The 24,216-nt window shown below is 40.3% G+C and overlaps 1 protein-coding gene across 2 annotated transcripts in view; it reads right to left on the bottom strand.

Annotated features, from left to right (window-relative positions):
* The window catches only part of creb3l1 (cAMP responsive element binding protein 3-like 1), a 29,736-nt gene extending 6,398 nt beyond the window's left edge, over positions 1-23,338 (bottom strand). For both annotated transcript variants that reach the window (XM_057345119.1, XM_057345128.1), the window contains exons 1-8: positions 22,971-23,338; positions 13,070-13,274; positions 10,323-10,498; positions 5,371-5,455; positions 2,722-2,921; positions 2,444-2,593; positions 1,203-1,261; positions 573-641 (exon numbers count right to left, since the gene is read on the bottom strand). In XM_057345119.1, the coding sequence (XP_057201102.1) occupies positions 573-641; positions 1,203-1,261; positions 2,444-2,593; positions 2,722-2,921; positions 5,371-5,455; positions 10,323-10,498; positions 13,070-13,274; positions 22,971-23,072 (1,046 nt within the window). In that variant the 5' untranslated portion in view covers positions 23,073-23,338. The remainder of the gene's footprint in view (positions 1-572; positions 642-1,202; positions 1,262-2,443; positions 2,594-2,721; positions 2,922-5,370; positions 5,456-10,322; positions 10,499-13,069; positions 13,275-22,970) is intronic.
* Between the last annotated feature and the right edge of the window lie 878 nt (positions 23,339-24,216).

The following is a 24,216-nucleotide window of genomic DNA, read 5'->3' as shown; positions in this document are numbered from 1 at the left end:
AAGCTAAAATATCCCATATTTGTAGCTTATGCCAAGTGAGAGAGAGATGGAATAACAAACAACATACACGTTGACAGTCAAAGTAAACACAAAAAAGTGAATCTTCAAATAGACCACTGCACCCTTAAGGAAATATAACCACAGTATTTCCATGCTACACCAAAGTTATCACTGTACGTCCATGATACCCATCCAAAAGCTATGGTAGTTTTCTGAATGTGCATTATTCGGTGCTGCTGTCTTTAATAAGGTTTTACAGTAAACCCGCAAAAAAAGAGCTGACTTTGATAACACCCGATCACCCCACTGCGCTTTCTCTCCCGGCAAACAGTAGGAAGAGACAGCGCCCTGTCGACAGTGCCTGTGTTCTAACTAGGCCACCCAGGAGTGAATAAAAAGGTGCTGCTCTATATGATTGGAAGGGAAGGTTAAGACCTGCGTGCATCTGGACCGACTTAACAACACCTGCTGACTACACAGATGCTGCCGCGCGCACTTACCGCAAATGTGGTTACAGTTCTCCTATAAAGTGATCGCTGCAATTAAACGCATGCACACATGTGGTATCTCACCTGTTGGCATTCTCCAGCGTCTCAACCTTTTTCCACAGTTCATTGTTTTCTGAAGTATAGTTCTCCACTCTGGAGAAGAAAAAGATTGTTTTAATACTAGTGCCACAATGGCAGATTCACACATAAATAATCTGTTAGCTTTATGATCCGTAAACTCTGACTTTACATCATCAAATCAAATGCACGTGAATTCATTGGTCATACACAATAATGACAGCTACAGTATGAAGCAGTGGAAAAACATTGTATGTATGTCCAGTGTGAGTCCAGTCTCTCCAGCACACTATCCAAACCCTGAGAGCCTAACAGCAGCACAAAAGGGAAAATGAGTCATAGAAACGCACATGCACACATACACACCCCAATGAGTGCATGGATTGTAGCCATTGGCCGCATTCACACAACAAACCTATAAAATAGCACACAGTATTTTGTAGGGAGAGTGTGCTGGGGTGAGCGAGAAGTGAATATTAAAGGAGAGGAGGTCAACCAAGAGACAGAATGATGAGGGTGCAGAGGAGCAGACGGGAGAGTGGATGCTAGACAAACAATGGAAGGAAGAGACATAAAAGAGCAGCCAGAAATCGAGAGAAGGTGTGGAAGAATAGACGGAGAAATAAATCGAATTACCTTTTCTCCAAACACTCCACATATTCTTTCTTCTTTCTACGGCTTTCCTGTGCAGAGATCTAGAAATAAATGAAAAAAATTGATGAGGACTGACATAGCTTTAAAACATACTGTACATATGCAACAAAACAATAGGAACATCTGACTGAATACGTCTTTTAATATTTAGACAACAGTTCAGCAAGAAAATAATCAGTGTACCCGATATCATTCTGTACAAATTCTATTACCATTTAACAAATTCATGTTATTCCAAGCACATGACTTTCTTTTGTGGAGCACAAAAGATGAATTTTAAAACCCCCTTTTATATCATTGAAATAAATGAGGTCTAGTGCTGTCAAGCTTCGAAATGACAATAAAAGAACCATAAAAATGCTCCATTGTGAGCTTTCAGAATTTTTATAATACTTATCTATCATTAAGTGAAATCGTTCTTTAAAGGTGGGGTAAAATGCTATTTCATGCATTCTGATTTCTTTACACTGTTAAATGTGCGGGCTTCTCATTCTTAACATGGTCAACTTGTCAAAAAACGAGTTGGACGTATCACATAGTATTTCTGTGCTCGATTCACTTCCCTGGGGTTCGTTTAGGTTTCGGAAAAAAATTTCGAACATGAATTTCCGTTATACGTAACAAGGGTTCTTAGTGCCTTACTGGACAATTCCAGTCACTCCCGGAAAAGCACGCCCACACGTCAACCAGCAAGAGCGAGATGAAAGTCCACGCCCATCAATGTGCTTCGTTCGGGTTACGGAAGTTCCGCTGTGTTTGTTTGTTCACTGCATTTCAGTGATGAATGTTATATAAACAGTTGTTATAACGCTGGATTTGGAGATTGTTTGAAACTGATAGATGGATCAGTCCCAGCGCTAAAAGATGCCAGACACGCACGTGGTAAGTGAACCTGAGTCAAATGTCTGCGTTTTGTTGGCAATCGGTGCATATGTGCATGTAAACGACACAAACTTATAGTGAATCAACAGTTATGCAGGGATAATGCGATGATTTATTGTGTGCTCGTGCTTTAGTTCCGCCCCTCTGCACGCCTTCAGGAGGTTGTCTGTTTTCGGAAATAATCGTACAGCTGTATCTGTCTTTTATAAATGTGATCAAACTAAATACTCTTTGAAGACACAATGTATGCAATACTACTCTATAGGTACTCAAGATTAATATGAGACTGGCAGAAACTGCTCGTTACCTCCGCTTTAATAGTATGTGGTCATTATTAATACCTTGTTTTTGATTTTCCTGCGGACTCGTTTGAGGGCTTTCTCCTCAGTTTTGGTGAGGGGCAGTTTGTTGGGCACAGGATATCCCTCAGCGATCAAAGTTCTCTTCTCCTCTTCTGTCAACATTAGAGGGCCTGATGTCCCCTGGAGCTTCTGCATATTAATAACACAACACATGTTGTTTTCACTTTGTACTGATGCATGTGTTGCACATTTAGGATTCAGTGTTCTGTTTTACGATTTTCATGCTGTAACTGTATAATGTATTGTGCATGGCTCACATGGGGGGCAGTGAGAAGAGGCGATGAGGAGATGGCTGCAGAGGTTCGAGCCTGTAGCCGGGCAGGGCTGGAGGGAGGCAGTGAATGTGGACTCTGCAGGTGACCAGGGCTTAATGGTGGAAGTGAATGTGGGCTCTGGGATCCGTCGCTGTCACTGCCATGGCTACTGGGGGGAGTGGGAGGTAACCGCAGATGCTCATCTGTTGGGAACAGAGCAATAATCTTAAAGCACCTAAAACACCTGTGACTGCTGTTAATCTCCAGCTGGAACAACTGAACTCTATAATGATAGGTTTTGATTCCACAGGGCACTAATTCCACAGATTTGCTTGACTGTAACGATACTAAATATCTGACATACATCAGATTAAAGGAATAGTTCCCTCAAAAATCAATATTTGATCTTTATTTCATCACCTTCATGTCATTCCAAACCGGTATGCTGTTTTTTCCATAGAATGCAAACGAGGTAATCTTACAATTCGTTTTTTCAATGTTTTTTTCTCACAATGACAGTTTACAGTGACCATCTGTCAAGCTCCAGAAAAGATTAAAAATAATTTGTGCGCTATATTCCAAGTTCTGAAGTCATTTGATAGGTTTGTGTGAGGAAATAAAAAAATGTGTCATATGGAACACTTTTATGACACTTAATTTCATTTTTGGAGCGTGAAAGACAGTCACTAAGAATTGTTACTGTATGGAAAAGATGGGAGTGAATGGAGGATCAGATTTTGAAGCTTTAAAAAGTGCATCCATCAAAAAATTGCTCAACACGATTCCATGGGGTTAATAAGGGCCATCTTAAGCGAATGGATGCATTAATTTAAGAGAAATATTAATATTTACAACTTTATTAACAATGTTTAACTTCCGTTATCCGTTGGCCGTTCCGAGAAATGATGCAGGCATGTCGTAAGTCGATTCGCTTCAGAAATTTTTTTTTGATCTATGGATGCACTTTTTGAAGCTTCAAAATCTGATCCTCTATTTACTCCCTTCATAAGTCTTGGAAGAGCAAAGATAAATGGTATTATAACTCAGACTGTATTCGTCTGAAAGATGAAAGTCATATACACCTAGGACTGCCTTAAGGGTAAAACATGGTGTAATTTTGTTTTGCATCTGAACTATCCCTTTAAGAGAGAAAAAAGTCACATATTTTTATCCCTTCACCTGTCAGCAGCAAGCACCGGTAAAGGCTAATCCTTTGGTTAAGTCTTTGAATGTTATACACACAACACATGCATGCACAAAGCTGCTGTCTAGAGTTTGTTAGGTGTTGGACTGGTTTATGTGTTTGGTCTGGCGATGCCCCAGCACACACACAGCACTGCTTAAATTCTGTTTTTCCTGGATGAGCAGGATGAGAGGATGTCATACTGCGAGACAGACAGTGCTCACACCAGTCATGCAGGTGTTGCCATTAGCAGATGCTTTTCATTCAAAATGATGTGCGGTACACTTATGAGACAGTGACACTGGAGTAACTTTCAGAAGTAAAGGGTTAAGGGTTAACTTTGGACTAAAGGATTAAGTGATTTTCTCAGCAGCATAATGGTGGCAGTACTTTGATGCTCTGGAAAAATCACACTCCAGCGTCACACATTAGTGTTCACATTAATGATCAGAAAACAGTGTGTGTGCGTGTGTGTGTGTGCGTGCGTGCGTGCGTGCGTGCGTGTGTGTGTGTGTGCGTGCGTGTGTGTGTGCGTGCGTGCGTGTGTGTGTGTGTGTGTGTGTGCGTGCGTGTGTGTGTGTTGTATTCAGGTACTATTACAGTTTTGGGTCTAATATATCAATACCATACATATGTAGTTACTTTCCCTAACCCTAAACTATGACAAAACATCACATGAACACAAAAAACACAAGCGTATACTCAGAAATGCATTTGGATGTAGACAAAGGCATACTCATGCATGTGTAGAATAAAATTCATACTTTAGAAATATCCTTTGTCGTGTCATAGTGATCTAAAACCAAAATTCAATAAAACTTTAAAAATAATCTAATCATTTTATTAGAACAAAGCCGTTGTTAACTAAACAATTCAGAGTGTTTTCCCATAGACCAAAATGTGCCTCTCTGAGACCCTGTTCTCATCAATGGGCCATTCAGAGAGTGGACAAACATTGAGATCTGAGAAATTCTCAAACACATGCAAAAGTTAAATAAAGAAACACTCACACTAAGTCTCATTTCCTCTGGAAAAGGAGCAAACCATTACAGTATTTTTAACCCTGAACTGAACTGACCTTACAGCAAGAGCGGAATAAAAAAATGATAGGATTTCATTGGCCAGTGGTGACTAAATGCTATATACTGAGTGCATTGGCTTGTTATTTGTATGCCTAAAATATTTATAATGTAGTATGCTCATTTCAACTGTGGTTTCAATTTTTTGTGCACTATTATATTAAGGACTATGGAAACAATTTTGAAAGCAACAAAAAAGTGAGACCTGCATCCCCATATACCACTAGCTCTTTATAAGGTACGTGCACTTTTCACTGCATCACAGCTGCCATGACTTTTATCATGATTCGAACACACATGATCACACAAATTGCTGACTGTGTGTTTGCATGTGTTCTGTCTACAGGTGTTAGAGGCAAAGGGTAAACTGAAGAGAGATTCCACACCTACCTGAGGGGACACTAAGAAACTGGTTCACCTCTCTGGGCTCTGCTTTGATGGCAGGAACAGAATTTGAGCTCTTGCCTTTGGAACCCTGAGACAATAAAAACAAACAAACAACAAAACAAAAATTATTGTTAAACCACAAAACAGATGCTTATGATTATGAAGTGTGTCCTCATTTCACACAACACAAATACTGGAGAGTATCAAAGCTCTGTTGGAGAATCTCTGATGATCAGCAGTACTTGATCATACCAGTACTGAACTGTTATACTGGAATAAACGTGCTCTGTGCTGGATATGGAGACAGTAAACACAGCTGAAGACAGACTCAAACTGTTTATACTGACAGAGCAAAGGCTAACCACACAAGGTCTGGTCAGCGACCAGTGATCATGCACACACAGAGAGAGATACAAGCCTATCAGACCCCTCGCTTCTTTTTCTGAGTCAGCATATGTTCACAATCTAAAGCTGATAAAGGCGCTTGTACAAGACACCTGAATACAGAATGCAGTACCATTTAACAATACATTAGGCGTCTGCCACCGTCTGGAATGTAGTAGGTCCATGACATTATGATCCTCTAGCTCCTCTAGCCCTCCGGGGGGTCGCAAGATGATTCCCAGAAATCGTTTTTTTATTATCAGAAATAGCGCATTTTATCAATAAGTGTAAGAAAATATAAAAATATTTGTTAAGTCAAAAATAAAACCATGAAATAAAACCAGCCTTTTGAATTCACTTCCCCTCGATCGTGACCCCAGAGGTGATTACGTCACATTAACGACATCAGCAACTGCATTAGGTTAAGTGCAACAAGTCCATTTACAGCACCATGTTAAACATCCCCATAAGTGCACGCCGATTATTTTTCAGGCTTTAAGTTTAGGATATTAGTTGGTTAATATCGACCAAAGACAAATCAGGGAGACCAGCGGAGGAGGGCGGAGAAGCGCCACAGTCAGAAAGGCCGTCGATCTCAGGTACAAAAAGAGACTTCTGTTTGCATAAATAGGACATCTATCAGCATTTGAATCAGTTTGATGAAATTTGACCATCTGTAGTAATAGTTCATTGTTTATGTATAACAACAAGTAAAGTAATGAGTAAATGACTATAAAATAATATAATGTTCGACTGTGTTCTTTTGTGTTGTCATTATGCGTGTGTTTAGATAGACCAGCGTTTGTATACTGTAACCACCTCCGAGGACAGTGGGGGTCTCGAGTCACTGGAACTGCTATTTTGGGGGTTGTGGGCTGAAAAGTTTGGGAACCCCTGCTCTAGTTTAACAATGAGAATATGTAGAATATGGTTCCAGGTATGCCAAGGTGTTTCATTTTCAGGAACTAGATGTACTGTCAAATCTAAAAGTAACTGTCTAATACAGAGCTGCTGTGTTATGGATCGACCATTATGTCTTTTAATGTTCCATCTCTGAACAAACACAAACGTGTAAGAAGCTACAGATGCGAATAAACTGTGTATACGCATTAGTTAGAATCTTTCCAAAGAGCCTAAGAAAACATCCTTTAAAAAGCTAATGTACTTTCCACCCTTCAATCTTCATTAAAATTAAACTATAGCTAAATCAGGTCATATACTGTTTTAGTTGGAACAAGATTTTGGACTTCTTTCTTGGTTCCAAGGTGGCCTCAAACAGGTTTCAATGCATGGCTCAAGGATTATGTAATACTGTATATGCAGATCATGAATTATAGTTATTATGGCGCGTCAGTTTGTAACGCTATGTTTTATATGGTTTGTGTTTGTCTGCTCTTCCTGTGGCAGGCGGTCTCGCTGTGAGGACGCTCTCTAGTACAGCTGCACCGACAGTCCGGCAGATCCCAGTGGGACGTCAGAACAGCTTTACGCCATGTGTGTGTGTCTTGCTGCTCTTCCTAAATAAAGCACTTGTGCTTATATAACCCCTTCCATCCTGAATATGATTTCCTCTAGCCAAGTTATTCTTGACAAAACCCTGTTGTTAATTTTGAGCAAAGAATGTTCAAGTCTTGTTCTGCGTGTTTGCTTATTTTGTTGACAGGTACTGTATCTTCAAACGGCCGCAATGGGTCTGCTCCCTGGAGAGGGTTTATAGGAGCTGGCGTAAAGTCTGGTGCGTGTTAGCTGGAGTCAGAGAGAGGAGAGAACGATTCCGTGGCTCGGATGCTTAAATCGAGTTTGCTGCCAGATCTGCACATAGAACTAATCTTCTCTCAACTCAAAACTGATGCTGCTGGAGCTGATCCCTCTGCTTCAATGAGTTCAGACCTTCACACGCTCGAGCTGCGAACATGTTCCACCCGGCAGAGAACTGGAGCGAGCAGCCAGCTGAGCAAGAGCACATGATGCATGTGTGTATCTCTTTGTGGTTCTAACACAATGGTCCCTCTGGTCCACAGTGTGTGCAAGGATCATTACAAACAGTTCAGTTTCAATTAGATCCAGTGTTTGCCACTCAAAAAAAAGCATCGTTACAGTGGATGTGAAAATATGAACGCATGACTAATGAAACAAGCTTTTAAAGGAGCATTGTGGGATTTTTAGGAGGATCTATTGACAGAAATGCAATATAACATACAAAACTATGTCTTCAGAGGTGTATAAAGACCTTACGTAATGAACCGTTATGTTTGTATTACCTTAGAATAAGCTATTTTTTCTACATACTGAGCGGGCCTACATGCATGGAATACGCAATGTTACGCCGCCATGTTTTTTAATGTAGCCCTAAACGAACAAACAGCTCTACAAAGTGCGTTTCGTATATATGTTGTAGCACGCAAGAAATCTAACTAAAATCAGCGAATAAAACACTGACACAATTATAGAAATGTAACAATAACTTTTTCAAAAGCATACAGGTTAAATGGTTGTTTACGTTAATATATTTTCTTAGGGTTGGGCGACAGTAGCAATGGACGATGACATCGCCCTGCGGCGTTATAAAGTTAGGCGCGTCTTTATACAATGCATGCTGCACAGACACGCGTCGTCTATATATGCCCCTGGTTCATATTTGTTAACAACATGATTTGCAGCAGCGAGAGTCACGTGATGAAAGTGAAACATTTGTTGGAATCACGGCTCAACTTTGTGATGTCTGTCAGCCATCGGCAATGGACGGTGGCATCGTCTATCGGCCCAAACCCTATATTTTCTTTATTTACCTTTGTAAAGAATCATCGTTGCTTGAATGGCTACTATCTCCTGTCTCAGAGGCCTTTTACACGACCGTTGTCAACTTTTGAAAACGGGTCTCAAAGTGCAAGTTTTTCAAAACGACGGGATTATCGTTTCTGCGTTAACTCTGAAGGCGGCGTTTTCCAAAAACGATGTCGTCATATGCATGCGTATTACGCATTCAGTCTGTAGGCATGCGCGAGTATTCCCCAAACAATAATGGCGACCTCCATGCTGCATGATTGTGCCGCGTGACACTTACTATTATTTCTCCAGCAAAAAGTAGATTTACTACACCACTACGACAAGCGGGGACATAGTATTTATATGCAAACTACAATAAACACACATACACGCCAACAAAGTGCGCTTTTTAGATTAAAACAGTTTATGCTGATGTGCGCAAGCACGTAGGGTTTCTTTATACCGCAACATCGCCATCCACTGGCCTGGCATGCATAATACATCGTTTTTTACTTGTTTTCCCAGATCCATGTAAATGCAGATTATTTTGATAACGCTGTCGTGTGTACCTAAAACTTTTCAAAAATGCGAAGGAAAAACCTTTCAGTTTTTTTATCGTGTAAATGTACTCTCAGCTGGCGATATCATTTAAAACTTTGGCGGCCACCATCGTGCTTCGAAAGGGAGGGGTGAGCAGGACTGAGAGATTGGTTGCAATTCTCAAACTCACCACTAGTGGCCGGTAAAAATCCCACATTGCAACTTTAACTGAAATGTTTTTAAGTCATTTCTTTACATTAGTGGTGTAACTACACAATAGGATGCAAGATGCCTGGTGTTACACTAGCTTACATACAGTAGAATCACTGAAATGCACAGACTTAAAGGAACAGTTCACCCAAAAATAAAAATTATTTTGCTGTTTTTGAGGCTTTGATTATGTTTTTTTGGGTGTTTAACAGTGGATGTTCATGTTTCTAATTTCAAAAAACGCTTTATATTCCACATATTTCAAGTCTATTGTTCACCGCTGTCCCTCTTCTATCAAAACGACTGGATTTCTTCCGGTCTATATAAAATCCCTCCTTCCGAAACGCTCAGACTGTCTATCGTGATTGGTTCCCCACTTAGAGCATGTGTCTTAGTGGTTATATACAGTATATTAACACTAATAACAGAAGTGTTAGTTTTGCCTTTTTATATTGGACCCGAGTTGGATAATAAAACAAGCAGATTGACTAGGAGACATTTGCAAGCAGGACTTCAAAGGATGTTTCATACAAGTGTTTTAGAGGTATGCGCACACACAATATCAGTGTAATGCACACAACAGCTTTCACAGCCGTTGTTACAGTCATGGAAGCTGTTATTTGATGGTTGGTTATCTTAGAATGTGTGTAGCAGAATTCTTATTACCAGCTGTAGGACTGTGATGAAAGTGAAAGTAATTAAGCGCGCAGCTCAGTCAAATGTTTACAATCTCCTGTAGTCCTTGAAAAGCAAATTCTGTTAAATACAATATCTCGCTTGGCATTGAACTTTGAGCTTTATCATTTTGCAGATATTGTTTATGCTCTAATAGCAACATTACACAATTAACTAAAGTTTGAAAATTGGCATCACGGGGAAGGGCACCTTTAATAAATGTCTTTGTTCGGTTAAACACAAAAGTGTCTTTTGAAGAATGTAGGAACAGTTCTGGGGCACTTTTGACTACCAGTGTAATTTTTCATACACAGAAATAACATGGATTGTGTTGTTTTTAACACAACCGTTTTTAATAGTGTAATAATTTGCTCTCATACCTTGTCCCCAGTCTGGTTCCTCTGTGGTGGTGGAGCAAGAGTAAGAGGTTGTGAGCAGGTGCTGGTGTTAACCAGAGGGGGCGCTGTTTCAGGGCTGTTCTCAGACATCAGACTTGGCTCCTGTTTCACTAGGATGGCTGTGAGATCCTGACTGAACGACCACATCCCCTCAGAATCTGGGGAGATACATATGTTTGTCTTACAAATGAAACCAAATAAATAAAAAATGTTGTATTTACTTTTTGTAGAAATTATAGTGATGCTTGAAACGGGGGATCTGTAACTTCTGTATTCTTTGTATCAAAAATCTCCCCAAAACTATATAAAATAGTTATAAAGAATATAAAAACAAAACCTGAATAAGTCAATTATTTGTTTTGTAGATTTAAGACATTTTGTCATGTAATGTATGTGGGTCCTAATGGACCAAAGGGTCTTAAAATGTACCTCCAAGAGTAAATGTTTCATTAAAGTGACAAATATCACACTTCAGACCCCATGAAAGGAAGTTTTTTATGGAGGCTGTTATGATGCCGGTGAGGTGAACAGACACAGCTAATGAAGGTAAATGCAAACCAGCTTCTCTTTATAATGTTAACACAAACGCCACTCTAGGTGAGCAGAAGCATATAGGGGTGGCTAAAAAACAGCTCTACACGTCTGCACGCTTCAAAGAGGAAGAACGCAGGGCATATAGTGAAAGCCTTGTTATCACGCTGCCCTCTGTAACATTTGTTTGCGGGCTCCACCGCAGGATCGATAAAACATTATGCGGCCTTGTAAAGGAGGATGGCAGGTTTTTCATGTTAGTCATCTGTTGGGGAAGGATATCAGCAGGAGTCTGATTACAACAGGAGAGAAAAAGCTCTTTAGGAGCACTAATGTTTTGGAGGAGAACGCTGGATTTTACACTTTCAAGCCCTCTGCCTGTGGGGAACCTGTGTGAAAGTGGCCAAACCATCAACTCAATACAGCAGATAGAACATAAGAGACTCTTAACTGACAGCATGCGCTAAAGCAAACACACTCTTACGCACATTCTCTATTGTCAAAAAGGATTAGTCGCCTCAACGGCTTTTTCAAATGTGATTCGAGTTAATTAAAAGGGACTCTTTCACAGACGTATATATCAGAGGGGTCATCATGATCTGTTTGCGATGGTCTAACAGAAGGAACAGCATAGCTGTGCACAATGTAGCTGGTGAGATTGTTCAATGATGTCTTGCTGGTCAACCCAACAATAAAAATTCTGTCATCGTTTATTCAACCTGTATATGATTCTTTCTTCTGTAGAATATGAAAGAACATTTTGTGTCCAAAAGAAGGTTTTGTGACCATATGATGGAAGTCAATATGGTCCAGTGTTGTTTGGTTAACAATGTTCTTCAAAATATCTTCTTTTGCGTTATGCAGAAAAAGTCACAGGTTTGGAATGGCATGAGGGTGGGTAAATGATAACACAATTTTCATTTTTGGGTAAACTAACCCTTTAATCAATGTTTTCAGGCACAGTTTATGGCTCATACTACTTTTGATCCAAAGTAATTTTACATTAAAAATTTCCACACATTCCTCCTATTATTGTTAATACCCAAGAGAAGCCAATCTCCACTGGCTCATGCCTATAGGGCACTGTAAGGCTTTGATGTCTAAGGGGACAGCAGGTTCCATAGTGAGGCGACTGCAGACCGGAGGAGACGGAAGAGCGATGCTCATTAGCGGCTTTAAAGTTACTGCAGAGCAACAGGAGACAAAGTAGTGAATCAGCCAGTGCCCACTTTAACTGCCCCTCACAACCTTAATACCACAGACCGGGGCAGGTTTATGGGTCAGAGGGGATATCGCACAACGCTGAAACATCAACTGTAAAGTCACTGTGGTCATTTAGGTTCTCCAAAGTCAGTTCGAATCCCAGCCTTCTCTGTTGAAAAAAACAGCATATGCGGTTAGGTATGTTTTGAAGCAAGGTAGCTGGTTTAAGCTGGTCCCATGGTTTGAGCTGGTTTAAGCTGGTCATGTGTTGGTCCTTAGCTCAGGACCAGCTTAAACCAGCTCAAACCAGCTACCATGCTTCCAGAAATACCTAACCACCATATGCTGGTTTTTTCAACAGGGTCGTGATAGAAACAGGAATTCTTTAAACTGATCCTAAATGTAGTTCTATTCTAAGCTTTGGTATTGAAATCCTTGCTGGAAAGGAGCCGCAGGCTGCACACACATCTCACGCAGTCAACTCAAGTTCAGGATGATGCAACTCTCTGAGACAGCCCTCCCCATTTCTTCACCTATTCTCCATCTGAAGCTGGAAACCAGACTCCTTTTTCATTTTATGCATGACTACGGATCCCCGGCCTGATCGTGGTGTGTGTGGGAAAGGGAGCGAGAAAGACAGACGGACAGAAAGAGTGAGCTAGTGTGAGTGTTGGCTGTCTTCCTGGAATTCCCAGCTTCCTATGGTAGACTGAGCTCTTGGCTTGAGCGTTGTCAAGGAACCCTGTGCTGCACGGGTGCTCCAGGAGATAACGGAGAGAGAGAGAGCAACACAGAGAAACAAAACAGAGATTCAATAGTAAACTAAAGGTGTTGATCGCTGTCACTTTGAATAGACTCTAAAATGTTCTCTTAACCTTGGGGTGATACAGTGTATGATCACATGGATGCGCTCTGTCTCTGTGTGGATGGAAAAAGAGTTAGAGGTGTCTAGACAGAATTAAAAGGTTAAGAAAACACAAGAGGTCTTTGCTAACCTGCATCATCGTCTGATTTGATGGGTACGGATGGGCTTTGTGGTGCAGAGTCCTCGCTCAGAGAGTAACTGTGTTCTGCCTGGATGTCAGGGTTCGGAGGGTCCAGGTCCATATCCAACAACGGGTTCCTCTCCGCCAACAGATGATCGTCAAAAAAACTGTTGAAAAGGTCATTGGAAAAGTCCTCCATCTGCTCTGAGAAATGCTGGGGAGAGACCACCAAAACAAAAGCATTTTAATAAGGGTCTTTTGTAGAATGACAATACTAGAGTGAAAAGATATGAAGGTCTTTGTTTGTCTCTAAGTTGCTGAACTCATCCCACTCCTGTTATAACACGATAAGCAGACCAACCCAAATAACATCTCAAGATATGATAAATATAGCTAACTCTTAAAAGCCAGTCTACCTGTCATTTAAGTGTGTTTGGCACAAAGAAAGGGAGATCAAACATGCGGTGTGCATTCTTTCATACACAAGTGCGTTTAGAATGCACGTTGTTGTAGAATGTGAGTTTGTGTGTGTCTGTGCACATACATAATTCTTTCCAGGAGGTTGTGAGAGTGTGTTTGTTGAGAGGGGTGTGACGAAGGTGTGTGAGGACCTGATAATGTTTACATCCTGGTGATCCAGGACAGGTGTGTGAATGACACACCTGTAGAGCTTTAAGTAAATGAACCGAATGCCATGTTCTGTATATAATCACATGAATGTACACGTGCACACATTCTACAAAACGCTCTTTGCTGCGCTGCAGGTTTCCATTCTTTTCACCTGTATGAATTCCCACACTAACCCCTGGCCATGAGCTAAGCTATTCTAAAGCTATTCTAAATGTTTACTCTGGCCATCCCAGTCTAACCTGAAAGGCAAAGAATGACGATTCGAAGAAAAAGAAGTATTGTAGTTATTACATGTACTGAGCATGGCTTCGTGTAGCGTGGTATCTGGTAAAACTTGTTGGATGCGATATGGATGCTAAAGAATCAGAGGAACAGGAAATAAACCTGCGATGGCGGTTATCCTTATTGTTTGTTGAATGACATCCTGGGAACACCCTGATGATGGGGATTGTGAAATGACGCAGCTCTCCTACCGTCAGTGACAAGCTTAATTACCACGGTGGAATATAATAAAATAAAATACACAGTCCCACCCTCAAACTTTGATGTTCGTCAAACTTTCATGCTACTGGATCTGAAGAGCAGATGTTAATATGTTAATCTGGACAGATGGTGATATTTCACCTGTTTGAGTAAACTCACATCAACTGTAAAAACCAAGGCTAGGTTGTCTATAATAAATATAATTTTTTCAAAAAGTCTAATAGCACTTAAGATCAGGCATGGATTTTGTTCTACTACAGTACTACAGTATGGGCAGTTTAAACAATGACGGCAATGCGAAGCATCATTTGATGTCTTTTCCAATATGGTTTAAAAACAGAATTCTTTTTATTAAATTATTACATTTGTCAGCTTTTAGAATAAATGTAACATTTTGTGTTCACGGTTCTTATGTTTTGATTTGATATATTGTTTTATGTGATATCTAACAGGAACATTTTATGGTTTGGGAAATGAAGAAATGGTGAAATTCAGTTCCCGTATGGAACGCTGCAAAAACGTCAAAAATCTTCTGCCACATGTCCAGCAGTATCACTTTCAGACAATTATTTGTCACCAAAAACTTGTTGCATTGTGTCTGGTGTGGTCTTGCAGTAAAATTTAAACAAAACTAATCCTTCATTAATATGACAAGATAACATAAAGGAGCCTCGGCATAACCTGAGTGCTTCAGACCTGTCTGTGTGGTCTCTGTATACATTGCATTATCGCAACAGTCTGAGTGTTTTGACAAGTGTCAGTTAAAAGTTATGTACAAAGTGTCTGTCTGGTTTTTGCTTGACCTCACTGAGCCAATGGTAATGATGCAATGCTGGGGTGCTGATGCAAGAGGTCTGAAATTCCACATCTGGAAGGCTCCTCAGAGGCAGATGGAAAGTTCCAGAATTCTAAAGAACTTCAGTTATTTTCATTTTAATACCATCAGTGAATGTGCAGAAAGGTTGAAGACTGTGTCGTTTTCATTATGGTCAGATTTTAGGACATAAAAACTGGTCTGCCTCTTCATATTTCAACTTTGTCATACCTCTCGACTTCTTTTGGGTGAACTCTTCCTTTAAGAGACTCTCACCTCTCAAACACTTCACAACCACACACTTCAAATGCAGTCAACTCAGTGCACTACACATTGCCTGTGCAGCTGGGTCTTCTTCAGCTCTTTCTGTGACATCTGTCTGTGCTTTACTAGCGCTGTCTGAGTTTTAATCGATAAAATCTACTTAATGATTTAATTTGCTCTATTGAGCAGGACAAGGATTTTAATATTTGAAGAAGTCCTTAACAGGTACACACACATACACACTAACAGGGGAATTTCATTTCCTCCTATGCTATGCTTTCAGTGAGCTCAGATATCAAAGAAAAGAGATTAGAGACAACGGTTGAAAACGGTTCAAAAAGTTTAAAGCTACACACATTTAACAAGTTAAATTAGTTTGTTTTGTTATTCAATTTAGTAATGATTCTTGCAGACGCTGTCATTGAAATATTCCTGGTTTGTTAAAGGAACCACAGCATGTGCGTGCAGGCTGAGCAATGCCCTTTTTTTCCAACTGATCCATTTCTTCAAGTAAAGTTTGGGTCAAGTCCGGGTCTGAGCGGGCTGGTAAACTGCACGCCTGCTCGACTCATTGCATTCCATTCCCTTATTCCAACTGCACCCCGGCCAATCGGAGCGCAGTATGTAAATGAGGAGAGGGCTTGTCATTTTAGAGCTGGTGTGCAGGGTGCGCACGGAGCGGCTAGGCAGTGTGAATATAATGCTTTCGTCATTGGAAAATTAAATATGGTGATAAAATCGTTGAGCAGCACTGGAATTTGGAAAAAAGCCAAAGCCACAATGTTTGGGAATATGTGTCTCTTGCTGAGCAGAAGAGGTTTTCTGAGAACAATGAGTCACAACTAGAAGATTAATTCTCAGTGTGGCAAAACTGAGGCAGAAATAAATGAGCATACCAGAAGGAATCCCTCAACTGATGTTGGATTTAGCAGATGTTTAAAGTTTACACTAGTCACTATAGTGTAATGCAAATTAAAATATTGTTTCCCGTGTGAAATATAAATATCAGCTTCCACCAACTGATCATTTCTTACTCATTAAGACATCTAAATTATTTGAGCTTGCATGCATGAAATATTCTACACTGAATCATGCCCTAAATATGACAGACGGAATCTTTCATGTGTCAGTGTGGAGTTAGGATGCATTTTTTAAAAGTCATATTTTCTCCAGCACATCTGCGCTTTAAAGTCAGTTCATATGCTCAGATTCCAGCTGGCAGCTGCGAGAGATCTGTGATGGGTCAGGGAGGACAGGCCTGAACTAAAGCTCATTACGATCGACTCGGCATTTGTGATGAGCCAGACATGTAAGAGAGGGGGGGATGGGTGCAGTGTGTGCAGGTGAGAGAGCCGGGCCTTTGCAGGTGTGCACAGGTGAGGGCTGATTTAGATTACAGGCATGGCTTCAGGTTTACAGCTGCAGACACAAACACCACAGTCAAACCTATATCTCCGGATCTATACTAAACATTTAAAAGAAGGCTTTTTTTCTCTTTGCTGTCCATGTAAACAACTTAAAAATATGCTGCACTGTTTAAAGACTTCTATATCCGTGGAGTGATGTCTTGAAATTAAAGTCTGCACATGAGGTTTTACTGTAGTTCCTGCTCTCTTCTACAGACCTGTGCTCCACTACTTCCCTCTTTCCCTTTCACCCTCTCTCTCTCTCTCTCTCTCTGTCTCACTCTCTCTTTATTTCTTTATTCTTCTTTTCTATTCCCTCCTCTTCCATTCTATATGTACATAACTTAGGTCCCTTCCCCTTCTCATTTCTGCTGGTTTCTTAATTCTAGTTCCAGATCTTTCTTAAGGTTTGCTCTTAGCCACAGAGCAAAAGAACCGTGACCACAGGAGGCAGTTGGGCTTCAGCCCCACCTCTAGACAGGAGCCACTGAGAACCAGACAAGCTCTTCTCTAGGTGAAAGAGTAGGTGGCAGAGAGCAAAAGAGATGTAGACAAAATAAAAAGAAAGAATGGAAGAGTCTTAGTATGTGACTGGAGGCCAAAAAGGATTTAACAGAAGTAAAAGGGATATCCTGGGAAGCAAGGAATCCCCGTAACTACCCTCTATTTTATGCTACTGTTGCAATTTGGGAAGAGAGGAGGTCTCCCAGATGTGTTCCCCATCCCCCCGTGTTTCAGACGGCTCCCTGCACTCTGTAATTTTGCCAGTCTAAATTGGCGACACGGCCTTAAGCAGAAGAATATCTGCGGTTGGTCTCGTCTGTCTGGGAGTCGAGGAGTTTTGGACTCTTTTAATATATTCTCTTATTAAATTATTATGATAATAATCAAGTGTTTTAAAATAAATGATTTAATACTAAACTCACAAAGGCCTTTTCGTTCTTAACAGATCTAGTAGTGATAGGAATAAAACACATTATTCACCGTAGTGAAAACATCTCTGTCTTTTAAAGGGAATTCAAATCTTCCCTGGAATTAAAAGTCATTAAGTAATTAACAGAATCATCTGGGTCTTTCATCCTCAGTAGAGAGAGAGAGTCTTGGGAAACAATGGGATTTCTGAGTTATGGATCTCAGGGAAAGCTGACGTCATGTTCCTGCAAACACTGACACCCAGCTGACATGTTTATTCGGAGGCTGAGGGGTGAGACACTGTTAAGATTGGGGGACGTGTGTGTAAGAATATGACCATTCACATGTGCAGGACAGGTACACATACAATTTGTTAGTGCAAATGTTGAAAGTCCAAAACACACACACGTGCAGACCCCTTGAGTGTGGCTTTTTGCAAGTAAACCAGACAGCGACTGATATATACAGTATCTGTATGGTAACAGCAAACTTTCCTCGAATCAAATGAGTTTTCTGTGCCTACAAATGCAATGAAGCAACACCCTTAGATTTATAATACCGCATCTGTGTCCTCATTTTGGTGGTTAAATCTTGTACAATTTAAGGGGTCATTAAACAGATCGTTGGGCCGTCACCTCTGAAACATCTGAAGATCTGTTCTCTTCAGCCCCCCAGGAAACAAAGCGAGATAGAGAAGGAGATAGCGAATAGTAGAAACAGAAAAGTGCCTGGAGATGAGGAGAAGTTCAGACATGTCACCTAACTCCTCAGCTGCTGCTAAAAGAGGAGAGGAATGAAGAATAATGAATCTGGGGTGTTATGAAACCAGTTAAACATGTCAAATCATTTAAATTTTTCCTAACATGACGTCATGACCCTTACCTGACTGTCTCCACAGCAGAAGCACACAGTAATATAACTGAGCCCAAAATACATCAAGACGGTTGAAATAATCCGATGAGAGACAATAAGGATTAGTTTAAGACAACATATTAAATGTAGTTTTTGTGATAACAGGGCGCATGCGTGTGCAGGGGTGAAAACAGTAAGCGGCCACTATTATGAACTGTTTGTCTAGAATTTATTTTAGACAAAAACTGAAAAACTATGTTAAACATCCAGCCATTTAAAAAAGGGAGGGATCTGGTTTGACAGGAGTAAACACACCCTTATGTCACGATGTGCTAACTGCCTATTTTGTTATTTTGTGTGCGTGAATGCGTGCTTACGTAAGAACACACCTAAATGCAGACCTCAATGAACTCTTTTCTCACTATTGTTGTCTCTCATGTGAACACATGTTAAATCTGCAGCAAAAGGTATGCCAATAATAGACATTTTAACCTTTACAGAGCAACGTAATGCTGCGTAATAGTAGGCTATTATGAAATCGACAGGAGTGAGCTATGTATGACATACAAAATACCTCACATTTGTTCCATTAGGCCATTTCTTAACTTTCTCAGGCTGAAAGAAACTTCACAGACTTTGCGCAGTGTACCTGAATCACTTCAAAAGTTAGATGGGAAATTAGTGTGGGAATTAGAAATAGAACGAATAAAATAAAATTATGGTGATGAAAGTAATGGAACAAATAAACCAGAGAGGAAACACTGAACGGTCAATAGCTTTTACCTTTCATTTCAGTGGTTTACATTACAGGCCTGCTATGATGAATCAAACTTAAAGATATTGGGAATTATACAAACTAAAGAAGCATTACCTTTACCAATGTCGTCTGACCAATCATTCTGAAGATTATGCAACAACTCTTAGCAGTTCATCCTTTACAGTATGTTTTTCTAGTTTTATGGGGAGAAGCAGAACACTAAAAATGTTGGGTTATCTTTAACCCAGCATTGGATCAAAAACCCAATTTGTTTTAACCCAAAGTTGGGTCAAATTTAAACATTTTCTAGGTTACTCAACCCAACGGCTATGCCCATTTTTGACCCAACACGGGGTTGAAAATAACCCATCTTTTTTTCGAGTGACGCACTAAAGTACAGTGCATCTGAGAGAAACATCTAGAGGAATGTGTAGCTTATTCTGCCGCTCCGCCTCTCCAGATGCTCCTCACCTCCCCCTACTCCAAGTCCTCATCCTTGAGACTCCATGCACTAATCAAAGACCATAATTCATTATTTCAATCGCATCTTACACATCACAGCAAACTCAACATAATGTGTCCCAGATCAGCACAGAAGCCAACTCGCATGTGTCTTCTACACATGAAACGCATCAAGCTTCGCTTCAGATAATACGTGTGGGCCTCCATGCAAGCGAGCCCTTCAGGCTTCAGAGTTTACAAGATGTACAAGAACTACCAGCAATGCAGAAACAACCCTGAGGACAGGTGGGACCTGCCAAACCTGTAGATAGCATCTCCAGCTCTCTTCTTCTGTGGAGTTTAGATATGCAATGTGCTGCCAAAGAATGGCCTTTAATCTGACTCATCTTCTTCTCATTAGAAGACAAATTAAAGAAAAGGTTCAGACCACCCCCGCTATTCGGGTTTGTCTTTGCCACTCATGTGGAAAGTAAATGGACAGTTAAATGATGTCAAGCCATGCCCACAAGTTTGCATGCTGATGATTTTTGTGTGATATGAGACATCATCTGCGTCACTACACGTTAGTATCGAGTCAGCATCTCTGCATAATACAAAAAGGAATGAGAAAGTATGAATGAATCATCTGAATTCAATTTCATTGACTACCTAGATATTATTTCTAATGGCTTTATATGTTTCTGTAGAGCTTTTCACATAAACCAGTTTTAATCCATTTTTATCCAAATAATCAGCTTTGTTAGGCTGAGAGAGACGTGAAGTGAATTATGCTGTCTGTACCCAAGGCTGCTGGAAGTTCACAAATATAGAACAACAGAGAAAATCACAAGTGCCCTTTGTATAAAGGACAGACTACAGAAGTACAGCAGATATATAATACATTTACATTCATGCATTTTGGCAGACGCTTTTATCCAAAGCGACTTACATTGCATTATACGATACATAATATGAAGTTATTTAAATAATTAAAGCCTGAGTTGTGCTGAGGTTCACGTATCTTCTCTGTGATCTTAGCTTTAACACACAGCAGAGTGAGACATACTGATTTCCACCCTTCAGCACAAGCCATGCAATTATGCTAAAGTCTGGATTTAAACACACAAACACACACATACACTCGCACATGCACACACAGAATAACAGTGTGGAGGAATTCCAGTTTCTAGATAAATATACCCCAGTGATGGAGTAACCCACCAGCATCTAAAAATAAAATAGAGTAACTGAAGAAACACGCACTTTTATCTGAACCTAAGGTCAGCGACAAGTGTGTGTGCAACCAAGGAGCAGGGCTAACAATTTCCTCTCTGAGGGTACAAGGGAGTCATTCAGTGAGCGTTTAAGGGCCAGTGTCTTTCTTACACACACACACTCGCGCACACACCAAGGGGCAGAGCGAGGGTCTGGAGTGGTCTTTCACAGACCTCCATTCACACACCCACACAGGAGCACAGTGGCATGCATACGCTCATGCACACATACACAGACAGCTATCATGAGCTGTGAATGAGTCTCCTTCACTTACAAGCCTCTCTCTCTTTTATCTGTCATCCCTCTACCCTCAGTCAGGTCCTTACAGAGCGAACTGGAGCACAGCTGTTACTCAATGAGGGACATCTGGAGTGAATACTACCCATTATACCCTCAACAACAGACAGAGAGAGAAAAACAGACAGAATGGCAAGAAGGAAAAGAAGGTCTTCGTAAGAAACCCTAACAGACTTATCTAAAGGTCTCCACCACAAATCACAAATATACGTGAAGGCCATACAGCACAGACAGCCATCACTTAAGCATTTCCCTTTTCATCCATCTGACTGTCCACTGCGGTCCTCAATTTAAACAGAAAGCATACAGACAGATAAACATGTAGAAGGTGCTGTATGATGCATTATACATAATGCATTATATAATACCCGGCATTCACATTGTGTTCTAGGGAATAGCATTTAAGCTCAGGTAGTTCTGTATACCTTCCTTGTCTACAGATTCCCCTGACACCCTAACAAAGATGATGCTGCATCATTCCTGATTCGTTTCGCCGGGGCTTCATAATAGTCGCATTTGTGATGTTTCTTTTGGTCTCTCTGTCTCCATGGATTAAAAGAACCTCAGGATGAATGTGTGTCAGTAAGAGGCATTGGCCATAGGAGCGACTGAATCACTGTGGAAACTGCAGAAGTGTCCGGGGATCCTAATGGATCACATGCACATGGATCGCTCAACTCAAACGCATCCTACAATCCAGTCTTTTATTTAGCTCGACTTTCCTACTGACCTGATTAAAGTCTGATGATCATTACAGAACACCAAAAAATTCCAAATGGTAAGACAGAATTGACCTCACAGCAAAGACAGAGAGTTTAACATTGCTCAGATACTTTTGAACATCTGTGGAAGCCATTTCTTGCATTCACACTTGTGATTTTATTTGTTAGAAATGTAAACTTAATCAGATTTTTATGTTTTGGAAACATTTTTCATTGGGTATAATGATGCTTTGACTCTTGTTAACATCTCATATCAAACCAAAAGACATCCTGCAGCTGAGTGTGAGAAAGGCCCAAGACATTTGGTTTTAATTGACAGGGTTTAAGCAATTTTTATTTGAAAAACGTTGACTTTGTTGAAACTTTTACTCAGAAAACTTGGCATGCAAATTTTTTATTCTTGAGTTTCTGTGACTTTAGAGATTATCAGAAGACAGTGTTTATACTGTTAAGTCTGGTCTTTGCAGGATGAAGCGATGTGGGCGTGGTTTGGACGCGAAATGCAGGCGTGGTTAGTGGTTGTATACGGGGGCGGGGGGATGGGTTGCTTGGACAAATAACAGCTCGATTGCGATCTCCGCCCGCCCTCCAAGCTGAAGTTTAAAGTGTTCCTATCTGTGTGCAGCTGGGCAAACTTCACAGCTTGACAACTCTTGACCTTGTTTATGTTTCATTTGCAACGCAACATGCCAGATATGTGTGACAAATAAACACGGGATTAAACAAACTAAATGTTTCTTATGTAACACACACTCTCTTAATAAAACAATGTTGCAAGAATAAATATTCCATACGAATTTATAGTGAGTATATTTATAGTTTATAGTGTATAGTCTGTAAACACTACGATTGCTGATAATAACTAATGAGTGATACAATATGTATTCAGTCTAGTGATAAAAACTGAAATTCAGAATTGCATAATGGGTTTAATATGATAAAGAGTGACACAAAACATAAGGATTTCTGTTAAATTCATATTGAAATTATTACGACAGTTCGCTGGTAAAAACAGACTGTGTATTCTAATAATGAAAGATGTGAAGACTTGACGTACCACATTGGATAAGAAATCGCTCTCATTCAGATCCTCTAGGTCCAACAGGTTGGAATTAGGAAAAAGTTTCTCCGAAGCGAAGTTGTCCAATATGGTGTCCATATCGGCTCTGGCTTAGTTAAAGCGTGTAAAAAGTAAAATAAAAACAATATCTCAAAGGTGAGGCAGGCTGCAGGCTTGCTGAAATCCAATTTAAAACTCACAACCGGTATAATAAGTGTCGTTCAAGCGACTTGCGCTCGTCTGCACTGTCAGGACGCCTTCATCCACTGAGCGTCTACAGCCTCTCCATTTACACTTACTGTGCAAGTGTCGGACACATGTGACGTGATTAGATTAAAGGGAAGTAACCGTGCGTGCTTCTTCCAAATCTGTATCATTCATCTGTGTTGTGTCTCTAAGGGGTAACTAGACTGATACATATTCATATTATCCCCGCCCTACTTTCGCTCTTTGCTCTGCTGGCTGCGCCCACATTTCGCCTCATTTAAAGTGACGGTGCGTTGATTTCTGAACGCTTTCCTGACATTGACGCACATGGAGGACTGAATACATTCAGTTAAACCTTACCTGTCCATTACGCAAACCTGAATTCCAGCTACAAATGTATAATGACATTTTTCAATGATCACAAACGCCTAGCCAAAGCCAAAACTTCTTCATGTTTTTTTTTTTTGCAAACTAAAATAATATCTTGTTCGTTGTATGGTAAACTGAAGGAAAAATATTATTTTGGCAATAACAATTTAAAATGTAAATACATTAATCAGGTCTGTATATTATAATCAGAGATTTTTTGTTACTTTTTTGGTTCATCCATTCATTCATTCTCCAATCCTGTTTAAAACAAAATAACTTTTCACCCAAAAAGAAAATTCTGTCATCATTTACTCACCCTCTTGTCATTTCAAACCTTCATGACTTTCTTTCTTCTGCAGAACACGAAAGAAGATGTTTTGAAGAAAGTTGATGTAACCGAACAGCGCCGGCACACATTACCTTCTGTTATATGGACACAAAACCAATGCCAATGGGGGCCAGTTAACAACATTCTTCAAAATATCTTCTTTTGTGTTCTGCGGAAGAAAGAAAGTCATAGAGGTTTGAAGTGACAAGAGGGTGAGGAAATTTTGGAGTGAACTATTACTTAAAAAAATGTCTCATCATCTTGAATGACATCTCTTCCCTGTCTGATTGAATAACTTTCCAGCTATGTAATTCCAATAAATTCACTAGGGGATAAGAC

The sequence above is a fragment of the Triplophysa rosa genome, linkage group LG1 (genome assembly GCF_024868665.1).
Source record: "Triplophysa rosa linkage group LG1, Trosa_1v2, whole genome shotgun sequence".
Classification (NCBI taxonomy): domain Eukaryota; kingdom Metazoa; phylum Chordata; class Actinopteri; order Cypriniformes; family Nemacheilidae; genus Triplophysa; species Triplophysa rosa.
This window is presented reverse-complemented; position numbering and strand designations above follow the sequence as displayed.